General features: G+C 40.6%; 2 protein-coding genes across 2 annotated transcripts in view; both read left to right on the top strand.

Moving 5' to 3' along the window:
* Positions 1-19507, top strand: part of LOC125244914 (gastrula zinc finger protein XlCGF8.2DB-like) — a 127407-nt gene that overhangs the window by 96034 nt on the left and 11866 nt on the right. The window lies entirely within an intron of this gene.
* Positions 1667-18610, top strand: LOC125244898 (tripartite motif-containing protein 16-like). Its single transcript, XM_048155283.1, has 6 exons — positions 1667-2463; positions 8317-8412; positions 8499-8732; positions 12956-13115; positions 13269-13316; positions 16655-18610. The coding sequence occupies exons 1-6, from the start codon at positions 1891-1893 to the stop codon at positions 17194-17196; spliced, it is 1653 nt and encodes a 550-aa protein (XP_048011240.1). The 5' UTR covers positions 1667-1890; the 3' UTR covers positions 17197-18610.

Below are 19507 nucleotides of genomic sequence, written 5' to 3'. Positions count from 1 at the left end.
AGGCATCTTCAGCATTAAGCTGTGAGGTTCTGTTCAAATTTTGAACAGAGATTGTTTTTTATTTCTGATATGAATACTGAGCCATTTATATTATTAGTTTATTATTATTTTATGTAGTCTTCAGGAGAGACTGCCTGCAAACAGTACTAGTACTAATGTTTGTTTTGTTTTACTTATATGAAGGCTGAGACATTCATGTTTTACTTCATGTAGTGCTGTTCTGTGCACTTTAACTTTTGAACCACATTTGGATAAGTAAAGCCTATTTTGCTGCATTTTTGTAATCCTGGTAATCTTTTATTTGCCATATTGGTAAGATTGTTTATAGGATCATTTCTCAGTGTCTTTGTTCTTTTAATTAATGTTTTTTTCATAATTAATGTTTTTAATAATTTAATATTTAACATATTACTCATTATAATTACAAAAATGGAAAATCGCAACTACCTAGGGTTCATTTCCTTCCGCAGTATAATCACAACAAAAACCTAAAAAGCACCGCAACTTTCATCACAATTTTTTGGAAAAGCTCACGCAACATCAGGCATTTTAGGCCGCAACAATCACAAAAAAGGCCCGCGAAATCCTGAAGGGACTGAAATAAAAATCTTGTATAGGCAACAATTTATATTTGTTTCCTCAGTCACTCTCTCATTTGTTTTCTGAAAAAAATGACAAAAATGACCTTGCACTTGAAGATAGTACATTGTGTGAGAATTAAAAAAACAAAAAAACAATATATGAAAACGAGCTATTTTAGCTTAAGGTTCTAGAGGGTTAAAAGGAAGTTTAATTGTGAGTTTCTGGAAATGATCTAAATTTAGCAGGACCTGTCGGGTGGGGCTATTTATTTAGAATAATAGAAACAAAAATATCCTCATATAAGACCACTTACATTGAGACAGTGCCACTGACAGTACTATCTGCAGTGAAAAGCACACAGAGAAAAGTGAATTGAGTAGAGTCAAGGCAAGTTGTTGCGGTACTAAAGAAAAGTGGCTTAATACAACAGTCCTGCAATAAATTCCTGCTACTACACATTTTTTCCCCCAGACTTTGGGAGAGGTGTTGATTCACTAGAGGCTGTAAATTTTACTGCTGTTGAACTGTACTGCAATAAAGATTGCTGTTATGTAGCCGATCCTCAGTGAAATAGGGTGGACAAAAACAATAGGAAAGCCTTTTAGCATAACACTATAATTCAGTGGTCTCAAACTGCCGGACCGTGGGCCATTTACGGCCCGCCCTCCCCCTCCACCCGGCCCGCAACTGATCTCAAAAATAAAACATAATCCGGCCCGCTAAATTATTATTATTTTATTATTGTCTCATACCATATTCCACATGCAAAGAAAAAGTCACCGTTCTAAGAGGCCATTCACAGATATCGAATGTCTCGAATGGATTGTTTTATCTGGCTTTAAACTAGTTTAAATCACAGAGACATTTGTTGAAGCTTCTCACTGGACCTCACAGTGCTGTTTTGTGGTTGCATGATCAAGACCAATCAGCGAGTGAAAGCATCCGCAGCACTGGTCTGTGTGTACTGTAATTCTGGACACAGGTTTCCGTTTGCAGTAACAGTGTAGTATTTAGGACTCAGATTTACTGAACTTTTAAGGGTGTTGTCTTGCTTCTCTCTAACTTACATTTTTGAGTGTGTGTCCGAGACTGATTAAACACAATGTGTGTGGGAACACACATGAAAAACTTTGCAGGAATGAGGCTCTTCAGGACCAGGAATGAGGAAGCTGCTTTACAGACGCACCTGTTTTGCACACGTCACTCAAACACAAAACCAGGAAAAAGGAATCGCCTGAGTTCAGAGAAAGAGAAACTCAAGTGTAGTTGAGCTGTTGTGTGTTTGTGTCTCTGTGTTCATGCAGTAAAATGGCAGAAGCCAGATTTTCTCAGGATGAGTTTATGTGTTCAGTGTGTCTGGATCTCCTGAAGGATCCAGTGACCACTTCTTGTGGACACAGTTACTGTAAGATCTGTATTACAGGCTGCTGGGATCAGGAGGATCAGATGAGAGTCTACAGCTGCCCTCAGTGCAGACAGACCTTCAGTCCAAGACCTGCTTTAGCTAAAAACACCATTCTGGCTGAACTGGTGGAGAAACTGAAGAAGACTAAACTTACTGCTGACTGTTACGCTGGAGCTGGAGATGTGCAGTGTGATGTCTGTACTGGAAGAAAACACAAATCTGTCAAGTCCTGTCTTGTGTGTCTGGAGTCTTACTGTCAGAATCACCTTGAACAACATGAGAGTTGGTTTAGAGGAAAGAGACACAATCTGACTGAAGCCACTGGACGACTGCAGGAGATGATCTGCCAGAAACACAACAAGATCCTTGAGGTTTTCTGCCGCACCGATCAGAATTGTATATGTGTGCTGTGTATGATAGATGAACATAAAAACCATGACACTGTATCAGCTGCAGCACAGAGGACAGAGAAACAGGTATGAACTTAAAGATGTCACATTATGGTTATTTACATGTTCATAACTTTGTTTATAAGGTCTACTAGAATACATTTACATATTTAATGACTGTTTTCACCCTCACTGTCTGAACACTGTTTTATTTTCAGTTTCTTTAAAACTCATCTTCCAAAAATCACAGTCTGCTGTGATTGGTCGACCGCATAAAGTGTGTATTGTAAATGTAATGCACCTTACCATAAACAGTGATGGAGAGGTGGAGGGATGCAGGACTGAATGATTAAGCTCCACTCAAACCAACATTTGTAACTTCATTTAAAACATCAGACCTGCATGAAACTGCATAGTTCAGAAATCAGTCATTACAAAAAATGGTGAGGACACAATAAAAGACTGATGTTGTATACTGCTGAGGAATAGTGTTAAAAGTACATTTTGATTATCAAGTTAATCTGCATTAGTAAGGCTGCAAAAAAGGGTTTAGAGTCAGGGTTGTAAAAACAGTGGGTCCTCATTCACTAAGCATGTGTATTCATGAATCTGTGCATGAAATCTGCGTACAAACGTTTTCACAAGAAAATCATGATTCATCTGCCATGGTGCCTGAAGAGAGAACTCAAAAGCAGAGGATAGCGCAGCAGTTTATTTGACACTTCTGAGTATAACAAACATCAGCAGTAGAACAAGTAAGAAAAAAAAAAAAACAGATCCAAAACACAAGAGACGAGGCACACAAAACAATCTACTGACAACAAAGGACAGACACCGCAGAGAATAAAAGGGAAACGGGAATAAGCGACAGGTGAGGGAAATCAGCTTGTGATCTGTGCGCACCTGCACCGAATAATCAGTGCTGATCAGTGCCAGGTCATGAGCTGCAGAAAAATGACAGAACACGCACAGACAACAGGTAAAAGTTTGATGCGCCCTGAACCATGACAGTTGCTCCCAGCTGTCGACAGAACTCTGTCCAAAACTTAGACATAAATTGGGGACCCCTGTCAGAGACCACGTTCGCCATGAATCCAGAAAACGTGATCTAAGACGAAAGTCGCTATCTCCCTCGCTGAGGGCAATTTGCAGAGGGGAATAAAATGGGCCACCTTCGAGAACCTGTCCACCACAGTGAGGACTACCGTGTTGCCACTAGACGGGGGTAGGCCAGTAATGAAGTCCACAGCGATGTGTGGCCATGGCCTCGAAGGGACAGGCAGCGGCTGGAGTAGCCCTGACGGGGTCGATTGGAGCCTTTCCCCGCAGCACAAACAGGACAGGCTGACAGAAACTGACAAGCGTCCTGTGCCATGGACGGCCATCAAAACCGTTTCTTGATTAAACTGCATGTGCGAGTTGCTCCTGGGTGGCAAGCTAGTTCAGGATGAGTGACCCCACTGTAGGACGCTAGTTCAGACCGACTCAGGCACAAAGAACAGGCCCTCAGGGCACCCCGCAGGAATCGTGACGTTGCACAGAGCTTTGCGGACTCTGGACTCCACCCCCCAGGTAATCATTGCTACCACCCGATCGGGAGGCAGAAATGGTCACAGGGAGAGTGGATCTAGGTTCAGCCTCAAAGATCCCTGAAAGTGCATCAGGCTTACCATTCTTAGACCCCGGGTGGTATGAGATGTTAAAATTGAAATGACCGAAAAACAGTGCCCAGTGAGTCTCTTGGGAATTTAGTCATTTGGCGGTGCGAAATGTATTCTAAGTTCTTATGTTCGGTCCTAAACAATAAAAGGGACCTCCGTGCCCTCTAACCAGTGACACGTCTCCTCCAATGCCAACATCAATGTCGTAGTTCCGTTCCGAAGGGGTTAAACCAGGGGTGGGGATCCTGGAGGGCCATTGTCCTGCAGAGTTTAGCTCCAACCCTGAAAAAAAACCACACATGCCTGTAATTTTAGTTATCCTGAAGACCTTGATTAGCTTCAGGTGTGTTTAATTAGGGTTGGAGCTAAACTCTGCAGGACAATGGCCCTCCAGGATCAACGTTCCCCACCCCTGGGGTAAACAATGAAAAAAAACTGCAGGGATGTATTCTTTCATCCGAAGGTGATCTCTGAGACAAAATTAGCACCCGCTCCCACCTCCGACGCATCCACCTCCACAATGAACTGATGAGACCGATCTGGAGTGGCAAGTATGGGAGCCGAAACAAAGTGACTCTTTAGGTTTGTAAATGCAGTCTGGGCCTGCGCCAACCAACAGAATCGTCTTCGAGTATAGGGGAGGTCAGTCAGAGCAAGAGCGACCTGGCTAAAATTCTGAATGAACCGCCTGTAAAATTTGGCGAACCCCAGAATTTGCTGGACTGCTCTACGACTATCTGGGGTGGGCCAATCAGAAACTGCTTTTACCCTGGTGGGATCCATTTGGATACCCTCGGGCTAAAGAATAAAACCCAGGAACCAAACCAACACTGCGTGAAACTCACACTTCTCCACCTTGGCGAATAAACGATTCTCAAGTAGCCGTTGGAGCACTCGCTTGACATGTTGGACATGGTCGTGCTCATTCTGGGAGAAGATCAGGATGTCGTCAAGTCGACCATGTCTCTGAGCACGTCATTGAGGAGTGTCTGGAAGACCGCTGGGGAGTTTGAAAGCCCAAAAGACATGACCAAATATTCAAAGTGCCCCATAGGGGTGTTAAAGATGGTCTTCCATTTGTCCCCCTCAAGTATTCCAACTAGGTGATAAGCATTGTGGAGGTCCAGATTTGTAAAGATAGTTGCCCCTGCAAGAGTTTGAAGGCCAATGACATCATTGGCAAAGGATAGCGATTCTTCACCGTGATGTCATTCAACCCCCAAAAAATCTATGCAGGGGCGCAGCGACCCATCTTTCTTCCCCACAAAGAAGAACCCCACCCCAGCCAGAGGAAGAGGGCCGGATGATACCAGCTACCTGAAAATCATGAATATACTTCTCCATGGCCTCCCTCTCAGGTCCAGAGAGAGTAAAGGTGCCCCCTAAGTGGAGAAGTACCAGGTTCTCTGACTCCTCCTGAAGCACAGAGCAAGACATAAAGGGAAAACACAGGACCCAAACATTCAGATAAACAAAAAGGGCACCATCCCAACACAGAATTTGACCGAACCTCCCTGTTGCAGCAGTGATAAAGCCCGAGCTGCCTCAGTCCCAAGAGCGGAGTGGTCGAAAACCTTGTGTAGTTCCTCTGAAAATTCCTTAATGAGTTACAACATTCATGTCCATTGTCCCACATGCCCGTTCCCCATTCTCTAGCTTGCCCGATCAGGAGCGTGATGCTAAATGCCACCTTAGAGCTCTCCATGGGAAAACAGGATGGCTGGAATGGAAAAGTCAGAGAACACTGAGACAGGAAAGAACGGCATGAATTGGGCACACCAGAGTATGGAGCAGGTGGATTGAGGCGAGGTAGGGCAGGGAACGGTCCACCTCAGATTCGGGCGAAGGAGGGACTGTAGGAGCCGTGGAAGGGTTGATCTGGACCAAATCAAGCCATTCTGAGATTTGGGTCAGCTGGAGAGACAGCTCTGGGAAAGCGCGATGAGAGGCAGTGATCTCCTCCTGCTGCCTTCCCAGAAGAGCGCCTTGCTGCCTGAGAATTCAGTAGTGAACATCTGCATTTCTGCTGAGTCCATGATGGTCAGTAGATTCTGTCAAGGTGCGTGAAGAGAGAACTCAAAAGCAGAGGATAGTGCAACAGTTTATTTGACACTTCTGGATATAACAAACCTCCAAAGTGTAATGAAACACACACGGGCAACAAAGGAAGGTGAGAGAGTTCCAAAACTGTCTGTACAGACACCTGTGGACACAGGCTGTGGAGACCACCTCAGGTGCGATACCCAACGGGACGGGGAACGAGACAGAATAGCAAGCACACGGCCAGCTGTATATTCCTTGTCTAGACGTCCTGGGCACAGCAGTAGAACAGGTAAGAAAACAAAGAGACACAGAACATGTCCAAAACTCAAGATACGAGACACACAAAGGACAGACACCGCAGTGAATAAAAGGGAAACAGGAATAAGTGAAGGAAATCAACTTGTGATCTGTGCGCACCTGCACAGAATAATCAGCGCTTATTGTCCAGGACACGAGCTGCAGAAAAATGTGACACACACAGACAACAGGTAAAAGTCGATGATGCACCCTGATCCGTGACATCATCAATAACTTTTGTTATGAAATTTATTCTAAATTATGAAAAATGTAGGAACATCTGAAACCAATGACCAGCATAATAGGACCCCTTCAAACTAGTAGTTCAAACCAAAAAGTGAGCAGTCATCAGGGCTCCAGACTGCGACCAAATTACCTTTTTTCTTGTCGGTACAACTAAATTTTGTTTGAGGTTGCACTGGTGCCACCACCATGTTGGCCAAATGATAAGAGCTGCTATTTCTGTTGCATATGAAAAATGCCATCAAAACATCAATGCCACTCGTTCGAGTTGTGCAGCATGGACCATTTATCAGCCCAGACAAATACAGCGAGAGATCAGAGCAGGAGATTATGGGCTGATCTCGATCATGTGACACAGTTTCAACACAGCGTTTGAATTCGTCACAGTATTAAAGGTTAGTTCATCTAAAAATGGAAATTCTGTCATTAATTACTCACCCTCATGTCGTTATACACCCGTAAGACCTTCATTCATCTTCAGAACACAAATTAAGATGTTTTTGATCAAAATCTGATGGCTCAGTGAGGCCTCCATTGGATCCCTTGTCACAGACTGATATATCTTTATTTTTTTTTAATGTATGTACATTAATAACACTATACTTACTATTGTATTATCTTTCCATCAAATTACAAAAAACTGCATGACTCTGGTCTCCGTGAATACTGTAAGAAACAATGGTAACTTTTCAAAAAACACTGCTGTGGAGATGTTTCTCATACAGCAGCTATGGGAGAGACTGTAAAGTTGACATCTTTCTCTCAACTGACTGCTGCTATCAATCTCTCTCTCTCTCTCTCTCTATTTTTTTATATGACATTGTGAAAATGCTGTTGTTGAGTTTTCCTTTTGCTATTTGAGAATATGGGAACACAAAAAATATATTTAATGTATTCTCTCATTCACCTCCTAGAATTTTACCCAACTATGACTTCCGCTTCTGAGTAACCAGAAATGTGAAAAAGGTCTATTGCCAGCAATGACACTGAACCTCTCAGAATCCAGAAGGGTACTATAGACGTTGTTAAAACAGTCGACATGACTACAGTGGTCTACAACAATTTTATGAAGCGACAAGAAAACTTTTTGTGCGCAAAAAAAAAATAAAATAAAAATAACGACTTTGTTCAACAAGTTCTTCTCTTCCGTCTGGGCCTCTGACATGTGCTTACGAAAGCACCACGACGCATGCACACTTTTACCGAGCCCGCGGACTTTTTTCCTGACAGTCGAAGCAGTGTTACATCATGAAAGTGCGGACTCGTAAGAAAACGTGTTTAGGGTGCCATTCGGGATTCAGCCATAGTCTTCTGAAGCATTAAGAAATTTCAAATATGGTGCTATGTTTTGTCGTGACATGAATGAGCCAGTGAGGTTTGGTGTTATTGATGTGTCACCATATTTGATTTGGGCTCTAGAAACAGAGACATTATTCAGAATATCTTCTTTTGTGTTCTGCAAAAGAAAAAAGTTTGTAAAGACATGAGGATGAGTAAACAATGAAAGAATTTACATTTCTGGGTGAACTATCCCTATAAATCTAGACATTGGTGAAATAATGCTGGAACGTATGATTGAACCTATAACCTGATCATGAAAGATCTTTAACCCTCAATCTCAGCACTGATACTGGATTCATATCTGTTTACTTGATGATTTATGTGATGTTTCTCCTGTTATTGGTTTGTCCTTTAGCACCAGCTGAAGGAGACGCAGAGGTCATTCCAGCAGAGGATCCAGCAGAGAGAGGAAGAACTTCAGCAGCTGAGAGAGGCTGTGGAGTCTCATAAGGTGAGTCTGGAGAAGAAGAGAAGTTTGTGAAGTCTCAGTCAGGACTCACTGAAGCCACTGTGTGATTGTGATGTGTGTCCTAACAGCGCTCTGCACAGACAGCAGTGGAGGACAGTGAGAGGATCTTCACTGAGCTCATCCGCTCCATTGAGAGAAGCCGATCTGAGGTCACACAGCGGATCAGAGATCAGGAAAAGACTGCAGTGAGTCGAGCTGAAGGACGACTGGAGCGACTGGAGCAGGAGATCAATGATCTGAGGAGGAGAGACGCTGAGCTGGAGCAGCTTTCACACACACAGGATCACATCCATTTCCTGCAGGTAACAGAGATCTAGAAGAACAGGATCATAGTGGACTTGAGCAAGAGACTCACAGAGAAACATTTCATGAGAGCAGAATGAGCCGTTGACTGAAGTGTTGATCTGTGTGTTCGGTTATTATATAATCATCAGTCAGACTCTCATCTGATCTTCTTCTTTTGAAAAACACACTTACACTGCGCTCCAAATTATTACGCAATTGACATATCAGTAAGATTTCAGTACAATACACATTCAGATTTTAGTTTTTCTAAGAAAATGTTTGTTTATTTATCCATGTCTTTTTAGATAACTGGTATTAATCTCAGACAAAATAATTTGCCAGATCTATGGAAACCCTACTTAGAGGTTGTTCCACATTATTAAGCAAGTCACAGTTCTCATGCAATATGGGGAGGAAGAAAGATCTTTCTGAAGATGAAAAGCATGAAATGGTGCAATGTTGTGCAAAAGGCATGAAAACCACTAATTTTGTATGAAACTGAATGGAGATTATCGAATGATCTTAAGATTTGTGAGTGATTTAGAGCACAGCAGAACTCGGTCATATAAAGGCTTATTGAGGAAAGTTCCTATCAAAAAAAATTATTGTATTAAAAGGGCAGCTATAAAAAAAAAGCCAGTGTTGAGCAGCAAACAGGTATTTGAAGCTGCTGGTGTCTCTGGAGTCTCAAGAAGCTCTCCATGCAGGCTGACAGTTGTGCTTAAAGATGCATTTCAGCCACTCCAAACCAAACCTCACAAAGAGAAACATTGAAAATGTATTTCTAAACCCACTGTAAGACAGTTGTATTGCTGTGGTGTTTTTTTGCAGCATGGGATACTGCATAGTGCATTATACAATAGTGCATTGTACTATGCACTATCCTCCTTTTATACCATAGCTGAAAATGGCCAGTTATGAACTCCACATATCTTGCAAAAGTCATTTTAATACCCTCCATCTCACTTCCCAGTATTCCAGCCCAAATCATCACCAGCTCTTTGCTGACGTCACAGTCTTGTTGGAACGTGGTGGCCATTCACCAACCATCCAGAAATCCATCCATTTAGACCATCCATTGTAGTACAGCATTAGTCAGTGAATAAAACTATTTAAAAATGAGTCTTCATGTATTTCTAAACCCACTGTAAATGTTTCTCTTTGTGAGGTTTGGTTTGGAGTGGCGAAATCATCTTTACGCACAACTGCCAGCCTGCATGGAGAGCTTCTTGAGACTCCAGAGACACCAGAAGCTTCAAATACCTGTTTGCTGCTCAACCTGGCTTTTTTATAGCTGCCCTTTTAATACAATTAATTTTTTTGACAGGAACTTTCATTATAAACCTTTATCTGACCGAATTCTGCTATGCTCTAAATCACTCACAAATCTCATGATAATTCAAATCTCCATTCAGTTTCACACAATATTAGTTGTTTTCATGCCTTTTGCACAACATTGCACCATTTCATGCTTTTCATCTTCAAAAGATCTTTCTTCATCCCCAATTGCATGAAACTTACTTGCTTAATGTGGAACAACCTCTAAGTAGGTTTTCATAGATCTGGCAAATTATTTTGTCTGAGATTGATACCAATTATCTAAAAAGAAAGGATAAATAAACGAACAAACATTTTCTTAGAAAAACTAAAATTGAATGTTTATTGTACAAAATCTTACTGTTTGTCTCTTGCAAATAATTTGGACCAGTGTAAAATCAGTTCAGCTCTGGAAATTTCTTAGGAAACATTTTTCTGAAAGATATATTGAGCTTCCAGACAACAACAGCTCAAAACTTCACTGGTACAGTTTCCAGCTCAGGGGCAGGCAAGTCGTCCTAGAGAGCTGCTTCCTGCTGAGTTTAGCTCCAACTTTATCAAACACACCTGAACAAGCTAATCAAGCTCTTCAGATTACTAAGGCTATAGAGGGTATGCGTCAATGTCACTTTCCCGGAAAACGGCTCCCTCAGCTGGACTGATGGCAAAAGAACCTGCTGCATACTGGATTTAATAGAGGAAACTGCGAAAACACGAGTAAAACTAACGAATTACCTAAAGTGAATCGAAAGTTTCCTACAACTTGTCAAATAACTAATCATGGATATTGACATGCAGCCAGGAGTCGTGTTTCCTGACATTTATATGTGCCTGATTTTGACGGCGGGGAAATACATAAAGCAAATCTGCCTGTGAATATTTTATATAACTACAATATATGTAGGTTTAAATCCGCGTAATCACTTATATCAATGTTATATCGTCATATTGTCCAGCCCTAAAACATATATAGGTTTATATATTTGTCAGTGTTTATTTAAAAACACCCAATTATGCAGAATATAAGATGGAAAATATTTAATTGATGAGTTGTCAACACAATATATAACAATACAATATATACGGTAGGATTTTACCTCAAAATCCAACAATTTGACACAAAATGATAACTGCAAATCCATGTTTCTCTGCTGGAGTTCAGCTGTTTCAGTGAATTGCAGTGATCCATTTGCTTCTTTTTTCTGTAGCTTTCGGCAGTCTTTAAATATATACCTCAGGTTTTGTGTCAAAGCTATTTGTACAGTCAATCACAAAGCTCTTTCCCGTTTTGGATGTGTTTTTCGAGAAATTCACGCTGAAAACCAATGCTGCCGCTCAGTCTTTTGCCACTGAGTGGGCGTGACCACAGTCGTAACGGTCGATGGTGACATCACGTGCACACCCTCTATAGGCAGGTGAAGGTTTTTTTTTTTCAGGGTTGGAGCTAAACTCTGCAGGACAGTGGCTCGGTAGGACCGAACTTGCCTCTGCCCCAGCTAGATTTTCCCATCCTCCTTTTACTTGTCTTTTTTTTTTTTAATTTTACTAGAAATTCTGAGTAATGTTTACCAAAATTATATAATCTTCAAACCTGCTGAAACCTTTTATAATAATTTTCAGTAACACATTAATAAACAGCCTCACTTCCTGTTTGAGGACTTCACTGTCAAATTCATTAGTGATGCTTCAGCATATTTAAACCACAAAACCTGACCTTGGGATCGTGTCCTAAGAGTCCTTGTGAATGTCAGAGCCACTAACTGCTCAAAAGTTATAAATAATGATCAATCTACTCGTTGACTTTGAACTGCTTTTCCTGATCAAATCTACTCAACCCTGTCATGTGACTCCATTGATGCTCTTGATCTGTTACATTTATGTTATTGCCAGATGTTTGAACACCAAAATACCCTCCAGCATAGACACAATAATAATAATAAAAAAAAATAATAATAAATAATAATAAATAAAAAGAACAAAACAAACCAGAAAAATAAATTAATAATACTCCAAACTAAATATTCACAACAGCAAGTACTTACTATGTGAAAACCCACACACCAAACCACCGCATCCACAAAAACACCACATGTGCACCCACTGCCCCTTAAGTGCAACCGCCTGGGAAAACCTAAAAAGAAACAAACACATTTAAAACAAAAAACTCAGAATTCCTCATTCCTTCTCATTCTGTTGTTACCTCCCGATACACGTTGGACATTTATTGAAGGGAGGGACTCAACATATCCTGAGCACACTAAAAAGCCAACACTTAACACTGAGTTCAAAACTCATTAAATCACCACATTGGTAACACAATAGAATACAAAACTCTAATATAAACAGATTACAATTGGTGCCAGTCCTATGATAAAAAATGCACACATTAGTACATTTCTAAAACAAGAACAATAAATCAAAACTACTGATTCGGCTACTACCTTGTTGTCTTAGTAGTGTGTGCGATCCTCTGATATAATAGTCATCAATTCCGCACCTGAACCATCACATACTGCAACAAACAAGGAACATATTATACTTGCAAAACAAACAAAACCATAAAAAGCAGGTGCTACCTTGCCTTAGCAGCTTGCGTTATCCACTGCTATAATTAGCATCAGCCTGCTCCTGAACAACCAAAGAGCCCAGCTTCCTGTTCTATCCTTCCGATTGTTTATCTTCCCTTTAAAATAGTTATTTTCACCTGATCTAATTTGTGTGGCAATCATTAATCTCAACACCCTTTCCGGTCATGCCTCACCAATTCTCCCCCAGGTCCTAGTGTCCCCCTACCACAATGAGAAGAATGAAGCTGGATTGAGGAGAGTTACTAAAGATCAACAAGAGCTGCTCAAATCTGACAGTAGTGCAGGTTATTGGCTGAAGTGTGGAGGTGATGAGCTTTGATGTCTGTTTTCTGTAGAGTTTCCAGTCTCTCTCAGCTCCTCCTGAATCTACAGACGTAAATGACGATCCCTTCAGTTCTCTCTTCTCTTTTGATGGCGTGAGAAAATCTGTCCTTCAGCTGAGAGACAAACTGGAGGATTTCTGCAAAGAGGAGCTGAAGAAGATCTCTGACAGAGGTAAAGTCCTGGAGATTCATCTGCTCTCAGAAATGATCCTCCATCATCTCATATCATGTAGAAGATCATATTAGAAATGTCTTAGGAACGGATGCAGGGATCATTTTCTCTTGACATGATAATCACACTCTTCATGTCTGTTGATTTCCACAGTCACTTTCACCAACATTGTTCCCAGAACCAGGAACGACTTCCTACAATGTAAGTCACTATGAAAACAGAGAAAATCACTGATTGTGTTCATGTTCTGAATGCTTTTGTCTTGTTGTCAGTAGCAAAATCTTGCAGATCAAGTGCATCAGAAATATATATATGTATGTATATGTGTATATATATATGTATATGTATATATATATATATATCGTCTGTGTAAGGCAAAGGAACATCGAATTCAATCATTTTATTTGGTCACAATTACATATATTATATTTTACATACCACACCCTCGTACACCCTGTTCGGGCAGACATCATACCTCAACAGCGCTTTTATGCTATGCAAAGTTTATCCACCTTATTCCTGATGAGCCTACTGTGTTATGAATTATGGATGGCACTTCCGGTTTGGGGAACTCTCATTCAAAAAGACTGAAACTAATCATTTCAGTCTATTCTACCAATTTAATTTACGACATATCCCATTAATTCACTGGAATGCATGAAGAATCTCTCGTTTTTCTCCTCAAATCCTCATGTCTCTTTCCAGGTTTGTTTTCACAGGTAAATAAAATTTATTATCTGTCAAAATTACAGAAATCACTTTGAAATAGTATCACGCAATGGTAAAGTAAATTAACATTTTTGATTAAGGTAAAACGTATGTTACATAATACAGATTTATATTACTACAGTGATATTTAACCAGTTCGTTATTGCTGTGGAAAGAATCATGATTTTGGGGTTATTCATGGTCTGTTTAAAGTACTTGTTAATGCCTTTACACTTTTAAATGTCCTTTTAATGTTGGATCGTTGAAGGATGAGTATAATAAAATGTCATACATTGTTAAAAAATATTATAAAAGTATTATTGTGTTCATGGAGCGCTTAACGGGAGTTACACCCACAATTCACACAAAGCATCATGGGCGTAGGAATAAGTTGGAAACAAGACCTCAATAATGGAGCACCGGAAACAACCAGCAGCCACCTTTTACGGTTCCTTCTGAATCAAAACAACAACAGGGTATTTGCGGGGCATTGAAAAGCATTAAAAGTCATTAAATGGATTTTGTGAAAATTAAGGCCTTAAATTGCTTTAAAAATCTTTAAATTTTATTCCTACAGGCAATTTTTTTGATAGTTTTGAATAAAGAAATAATACGAGTTTATTTTGAATATAGGCTTAATAATTGATAGCCATCCATGCAAAATATGTACTGCCAGATCCGGAGATTGGCTGAATGGATTCGAAGATGGTAAAACTCAACTGTTTAACTCCAGGGTAGTTGGAAAATGAGCCTATTTTCAAAAAAGTGGAGTGTTCCACTTTTAAACGTGTACAATAGGGGTGTCCAACCCTGGACCTGGTGGGCTACTGCCCTGCAGATTTCAGCTCCAACCCCAGTCAAACACACATGAACCAGCTAATCATGGTGTTCAGGACTGATTGATAATTACAGACAGGAGTGTTAGAGCATAGTTGAAACTGATGGTGCGTTCAAGTCCTCCTGGGAAGTTCGTATTTACGAGGTGGGAAGTTGTGTTTGCGACGGTAGGTGCGTTCAAGTCACTTTCGTTGGAGTATGATGGCGGTGTGCCTTCTCTAAAATAATTATACAAAATAACAACACTTCAACTTAGAAAATGTAGAGCAAAGAATGTGCATTGGTTGTATGTTGCTTTTTCATGTTTTTAATTAATTTATGAAGCCATTTTAAAGTTTATCGTTACATATTACATTTTTATATTATGATGCTATCGTTTTTTTTGCTGGTAATCAGCTTACTTCATTGTAAATAGAAAAGCCTGATAATGTCACTGCTAAATACCTGTAAGTATTGTGGTATTTCGCCATGTTTCTCACTGACACGCCCCCAACTCATTCAGATCGGGGCTTAAAGAAAATCCCAAGCTCCCCAGTCTTATTTACGACATTGTGTGCGTTCAGCTCGTAAAAATATACAATCTTCCTGACATGACTTGAATGCATGATGAAATCTGCAGGACATAGCTCTCCAGGAGCAGGGTTGGACGGCACTGGTGTACAAAATAAACAAAGACTTGATTAAGCATAACTTGACCTGACATAAAACTCACCAAACAGTGATACATGGAACATCAAAGCAAGACAATAGAACAATGAAACACGAGGGCAATTTATACAGAGAGACGAGTGCCAAACAAGGAACACCTGTGAACAATAAAGACAATGACCCAATAACAAAACCACATGACTGAAACAACCAATGACAACATGACACAGTAGGCTTGTACGAATTCATGTGGTGCCGCAAAGATCAACTGCCGTCTGACAAAAGAAAATTTGTCCGACTTTGATCAGCGCTGCAGCCGCCTTACAATCACATGTGCCATCAAAGTGCGAGAGCAAAACGAGTGCGAGAGCAAAACGAGACCAGCCACCTTGATCAGGTGCTGCAGTTGCTCGAAATCAGCTGCGAAAGCCTTAATGATGACACACTTTATTCTCATTGGTCAGATTCGGTGATGACAAGGACGTTGTGTGTTTTTTCTTAGACAAGTTTCTGTATGGAATATCTGATATTCCAACAAAACATTAACAAAAATATATGTATTATTTCAATCCACTTCTTCGGCTACAATCAACGCAAAAATCGTGTGGTCTGCCATGAATGATGTTGGTTCAGCACACTACAGTGATCATGAGGTGTCCGTCCTGACGACCGTGTGTCCGACCTGACAGCCGTCTCTGTACTTCTTCCCTGCCTGCAACCAGCAGATCTCACCATCTGGTGACAGGCTAGTGTAGTTCATCTCAAACAAGCCTAATCACAAGGGGAGCACATGGCAAGATCACATGAGGAGCAAGGGCATCACATGACAACAGGAAGCACTTGGCAAACATAACAAACATAGCAATGAAACATAACAAGGAACATGATCAAATAAGACATTATCACTAGATAAGTAAAATGACAATTTTTTTTTTTTTTTTTTTTTTTTTTTTTTTTAAATCTTGTTTTTGTTTGGGACAGAAACAAGAATTCAAACAGAAAGATTATTTTTCTTACCCCGTTGGCAGATCATTTTGTTTGTTTTAAGCAAAAAATCACTTCATTTTGATTTTTCCCCCAGAAAACAAGAAAAAAAAAAACAACCTAATGCCAATTTAGTTATATTTACTTACTTACTTACAGTATCTAGTAAAAGCATATGGATTTAAAGATTTTTTAGATATTTAGACTGAAAACATAAAAATACTAAATAAGAAAAGCATTTTTTTGCAGTGTTTCTGGTAAACTGTACTGAGACACTGATGATATATTGAACATGAAGAGTTCAGAAACATTAAAAGATCAGATTGATAATTCCTGATCCAGATGTGTTTTATCTCCATCAGATTCCCATCAGCTCAACCTGGATCTGAACACAGTGAATAAATATCTCCGTCTGTCTGAGAGGAACAGAGTGATTACTGGCACCGGCATTTTCACAGTCCAGTCGTATCCTGATCATCCAGACAGATTTGATGGGTATAATCCTCAGGTGTTGTGTAGAGAGAGTGTGTGTGATCAACGCTGTTACTGGGAGATTGAGTGGAGTGTTGGTGTGCATGATGTGTCTATATCAGTGTCATATAAGAGCATCAGCAGGAAGGGATCAGGTAGTGAGTGTGGGTTTGGATATAATGATCAGTCCTGGAGTTTGTTCTGCTCTTCCTCCAGTTACTCATTCAAACACAATAAGATACGGACTGATCTCCCAGTAAAGTCCATCAGCAGGAGAATAGGAGTGTATGTGGATCACAGTGCAGGAACTCTGTCCTTCTACAGCGTCTCTGGAGACACAATGAGCCTCATCCACACAGTCCAGACCACATTCACTCAACCGCTCTATCCTGGGTTTAGGGTTGGTTCTGGATCAACAGTGAAACTGTGTTGATGAATCATAATAGACTGTAGTGAGACTCTACCCATAATGCTTTGAGCTCATGATGAATCAGTAACAGTGAGATGTTATAGAGTCTCTTATTTTCTCTTCATTATATTAATAAGACAATGGGTTACACTCCCTACACATACCCAAGGTCACACTCTGGACTTAATTCTGTCTCTTGGCCTGCTGATAACTGACAATGAAGTGATTGAATCTCTCATATCGGATCACTTTCCTATCATATTTAAAATGTCTCTTCCTGCCATCTCCAATAAAGCAGTATCTGACACAAGACAGACCCGTGTTTACTCACCACCATTCTGCGAGGATTTTACTAAGCTTTATAATGAAGCCAGCATTTCTATGTCACTTGAATCCTCATTAGCTGAACTAGATGCTGAACAACATTATCAAGTTTTAAACACTGTATGGCTGGATGTCTTGAATGTTGCTGCTCCTTTTAAGTCTTTTAAGCCAAAACCTAAATCCGAGCCATGGGTTGATCAAAATATTCGCTCTCTAAGACAATCATGTAGGAAAGCTGAAAGAAAATGGAAAAAGGACAAACTGCAAATTTCGTTCGATATTCTTAAAAACTGTTTGACTTTGTATCAGTGTGCTGTTAAGAAAGCCAAGTCTCTCTACTTCTCTAATTTGATTGACAAACACCACCACACTCCTAAAATTCTTTTCTCTGTTATAAATTCAGTGTTAAATCCTCCTGTAAACACTTTTCAAAATCCTACCTCTACACTCTGTGAAGGTTTCTTGAGACATTTTAGTGACAAAGCGATGAGTCTGAGGGCCCAGATACAAGCAACTGATCATGAAATCTTGACGCTTGGAAACCCACCTGCCTTTTGGACTACTTTTAATGCTGTCTCTCTACAATCAGTTAAGGAAGTAATTCTAAAACTTAAACCTTCCCTATGTCCCTTTGATACAATACACCCTCGTTATTTGAAGCAATTGATTGACATTATTGGACCAGGACTGGTGTCCCTGTTAAACAAATATCTGCATTCAGGGTCTGTCCCAGACAGCTTAAAAATGGCCATGGTCACTCCAGTTTTAAAGAAACCTTCACTGGATGCGTCTGTCTTAGCCAATTTCCGGCCTATATCTGTTTTACCATTCATTTCTAAGGTGATGGAAAAAATTGTGTTTTTACAGCTCCAATCCTTTTTAGCTAATAATCACATTTATGAGACATTTCAGTCTGGGTTTAAAACAATGCAAAGTACCGAAAATGCCCTTGTTAGAGTCCTCAATGACATCCTAATGGCTACTGATTCAGGCGTTTCTGTTATTTTAGTTATGCTTGACCTGTCCTCAGCCTTCGATACTGTTGATCACGAGATTCTTAGCCTGGATGCCAGCCGAACTTAGCCCCGCCCACAACATTTTTAGGTCGGGGAGTTCGGTCTGGACTCGATCCGTAGAGGAGTAATTATGCCCGAACAGAAACTGTTCGGACCAATCACATTGTCAGGGCGATGATTGACAGATTATCACCAGAAACGTAATCAGCCACGTCATCAAAGAGCGCTTGGGGAGTTTGATTGACAAGCGATCTAACCAATCAGAACGCCGCATCCGCCATTTTGTCCGACAAAGCAGTTGAATTTTTTTAATAACTACACAGTTTAAAAGCTGGGACTTTGTTTAATATCATAAGTAACCTGCTCTGTCTCGTCTGTCGATGTGTTGTCAGTTTCCTCTTTGCTCCGCGATGTATTTTCCACTCTGTGTGGCGTGACAGCGCCACGACTTGTCGGACAAAGCAACAGTAACTAAGGGGGGCGAGTCTTTGCGAAAGGTCAATTAGTTTACAACAATGATGGCTGTTGAAGAACTGAGATGTGTAGATTCCGCCATCGCGTCCGTTATAGAAGATATCGACAGCGCATTAATTTTAAAAGAGGAACAGAGGACCGCGATCAAGGCATTTGTCGATGGGAAAGATGTCTTTGCCGTCCTTCCTACCGGATTCGGCAAAAGTTTGATTTATCAGCTGGCCCCGATGGTCGCTAAGAAGAGTTCTGTTGACAACTATGCGTCGCTCAACATACGTCACTTACTCTGTAGCTCTGATTGGTTGTAGGTCTATCCAATTGAGGTCTTTCCTGGATCGGTTGAAATACGCCCCCATAATCAAAGCCCAATGGAGCAGACTCATATTCTGACTAGAATTGAGTATGACCACGTCAGGCTACGAGATTCTTGTCTCTCGCCTAGAATCCTGGGTCGGGCTACGGGGGGAGGTCTTAAGTTGGTTTAAATCTTTTTTAACTAATCGAAGCTTCTCAGTTATTTC

Source organism: Megalobrama amblycephala, linkage group LG14 (assembly GCF_018812025.1).
Source record: "Megalobrama amblycephala isolate DHTTF-2021 linkage group LG14, ASM1881202v1, whole genome shotgun sequence".
Lineage (NCBI taxonomy): Eukaryota > Metazoa > Chordata > Actinopteri > Cypriniformes > Xenocyprididae > Megalobrama > Megalobrama amblycephala.
This window is presented reverse-complemented; position numbering and strand designations above follow the sequence as displayed.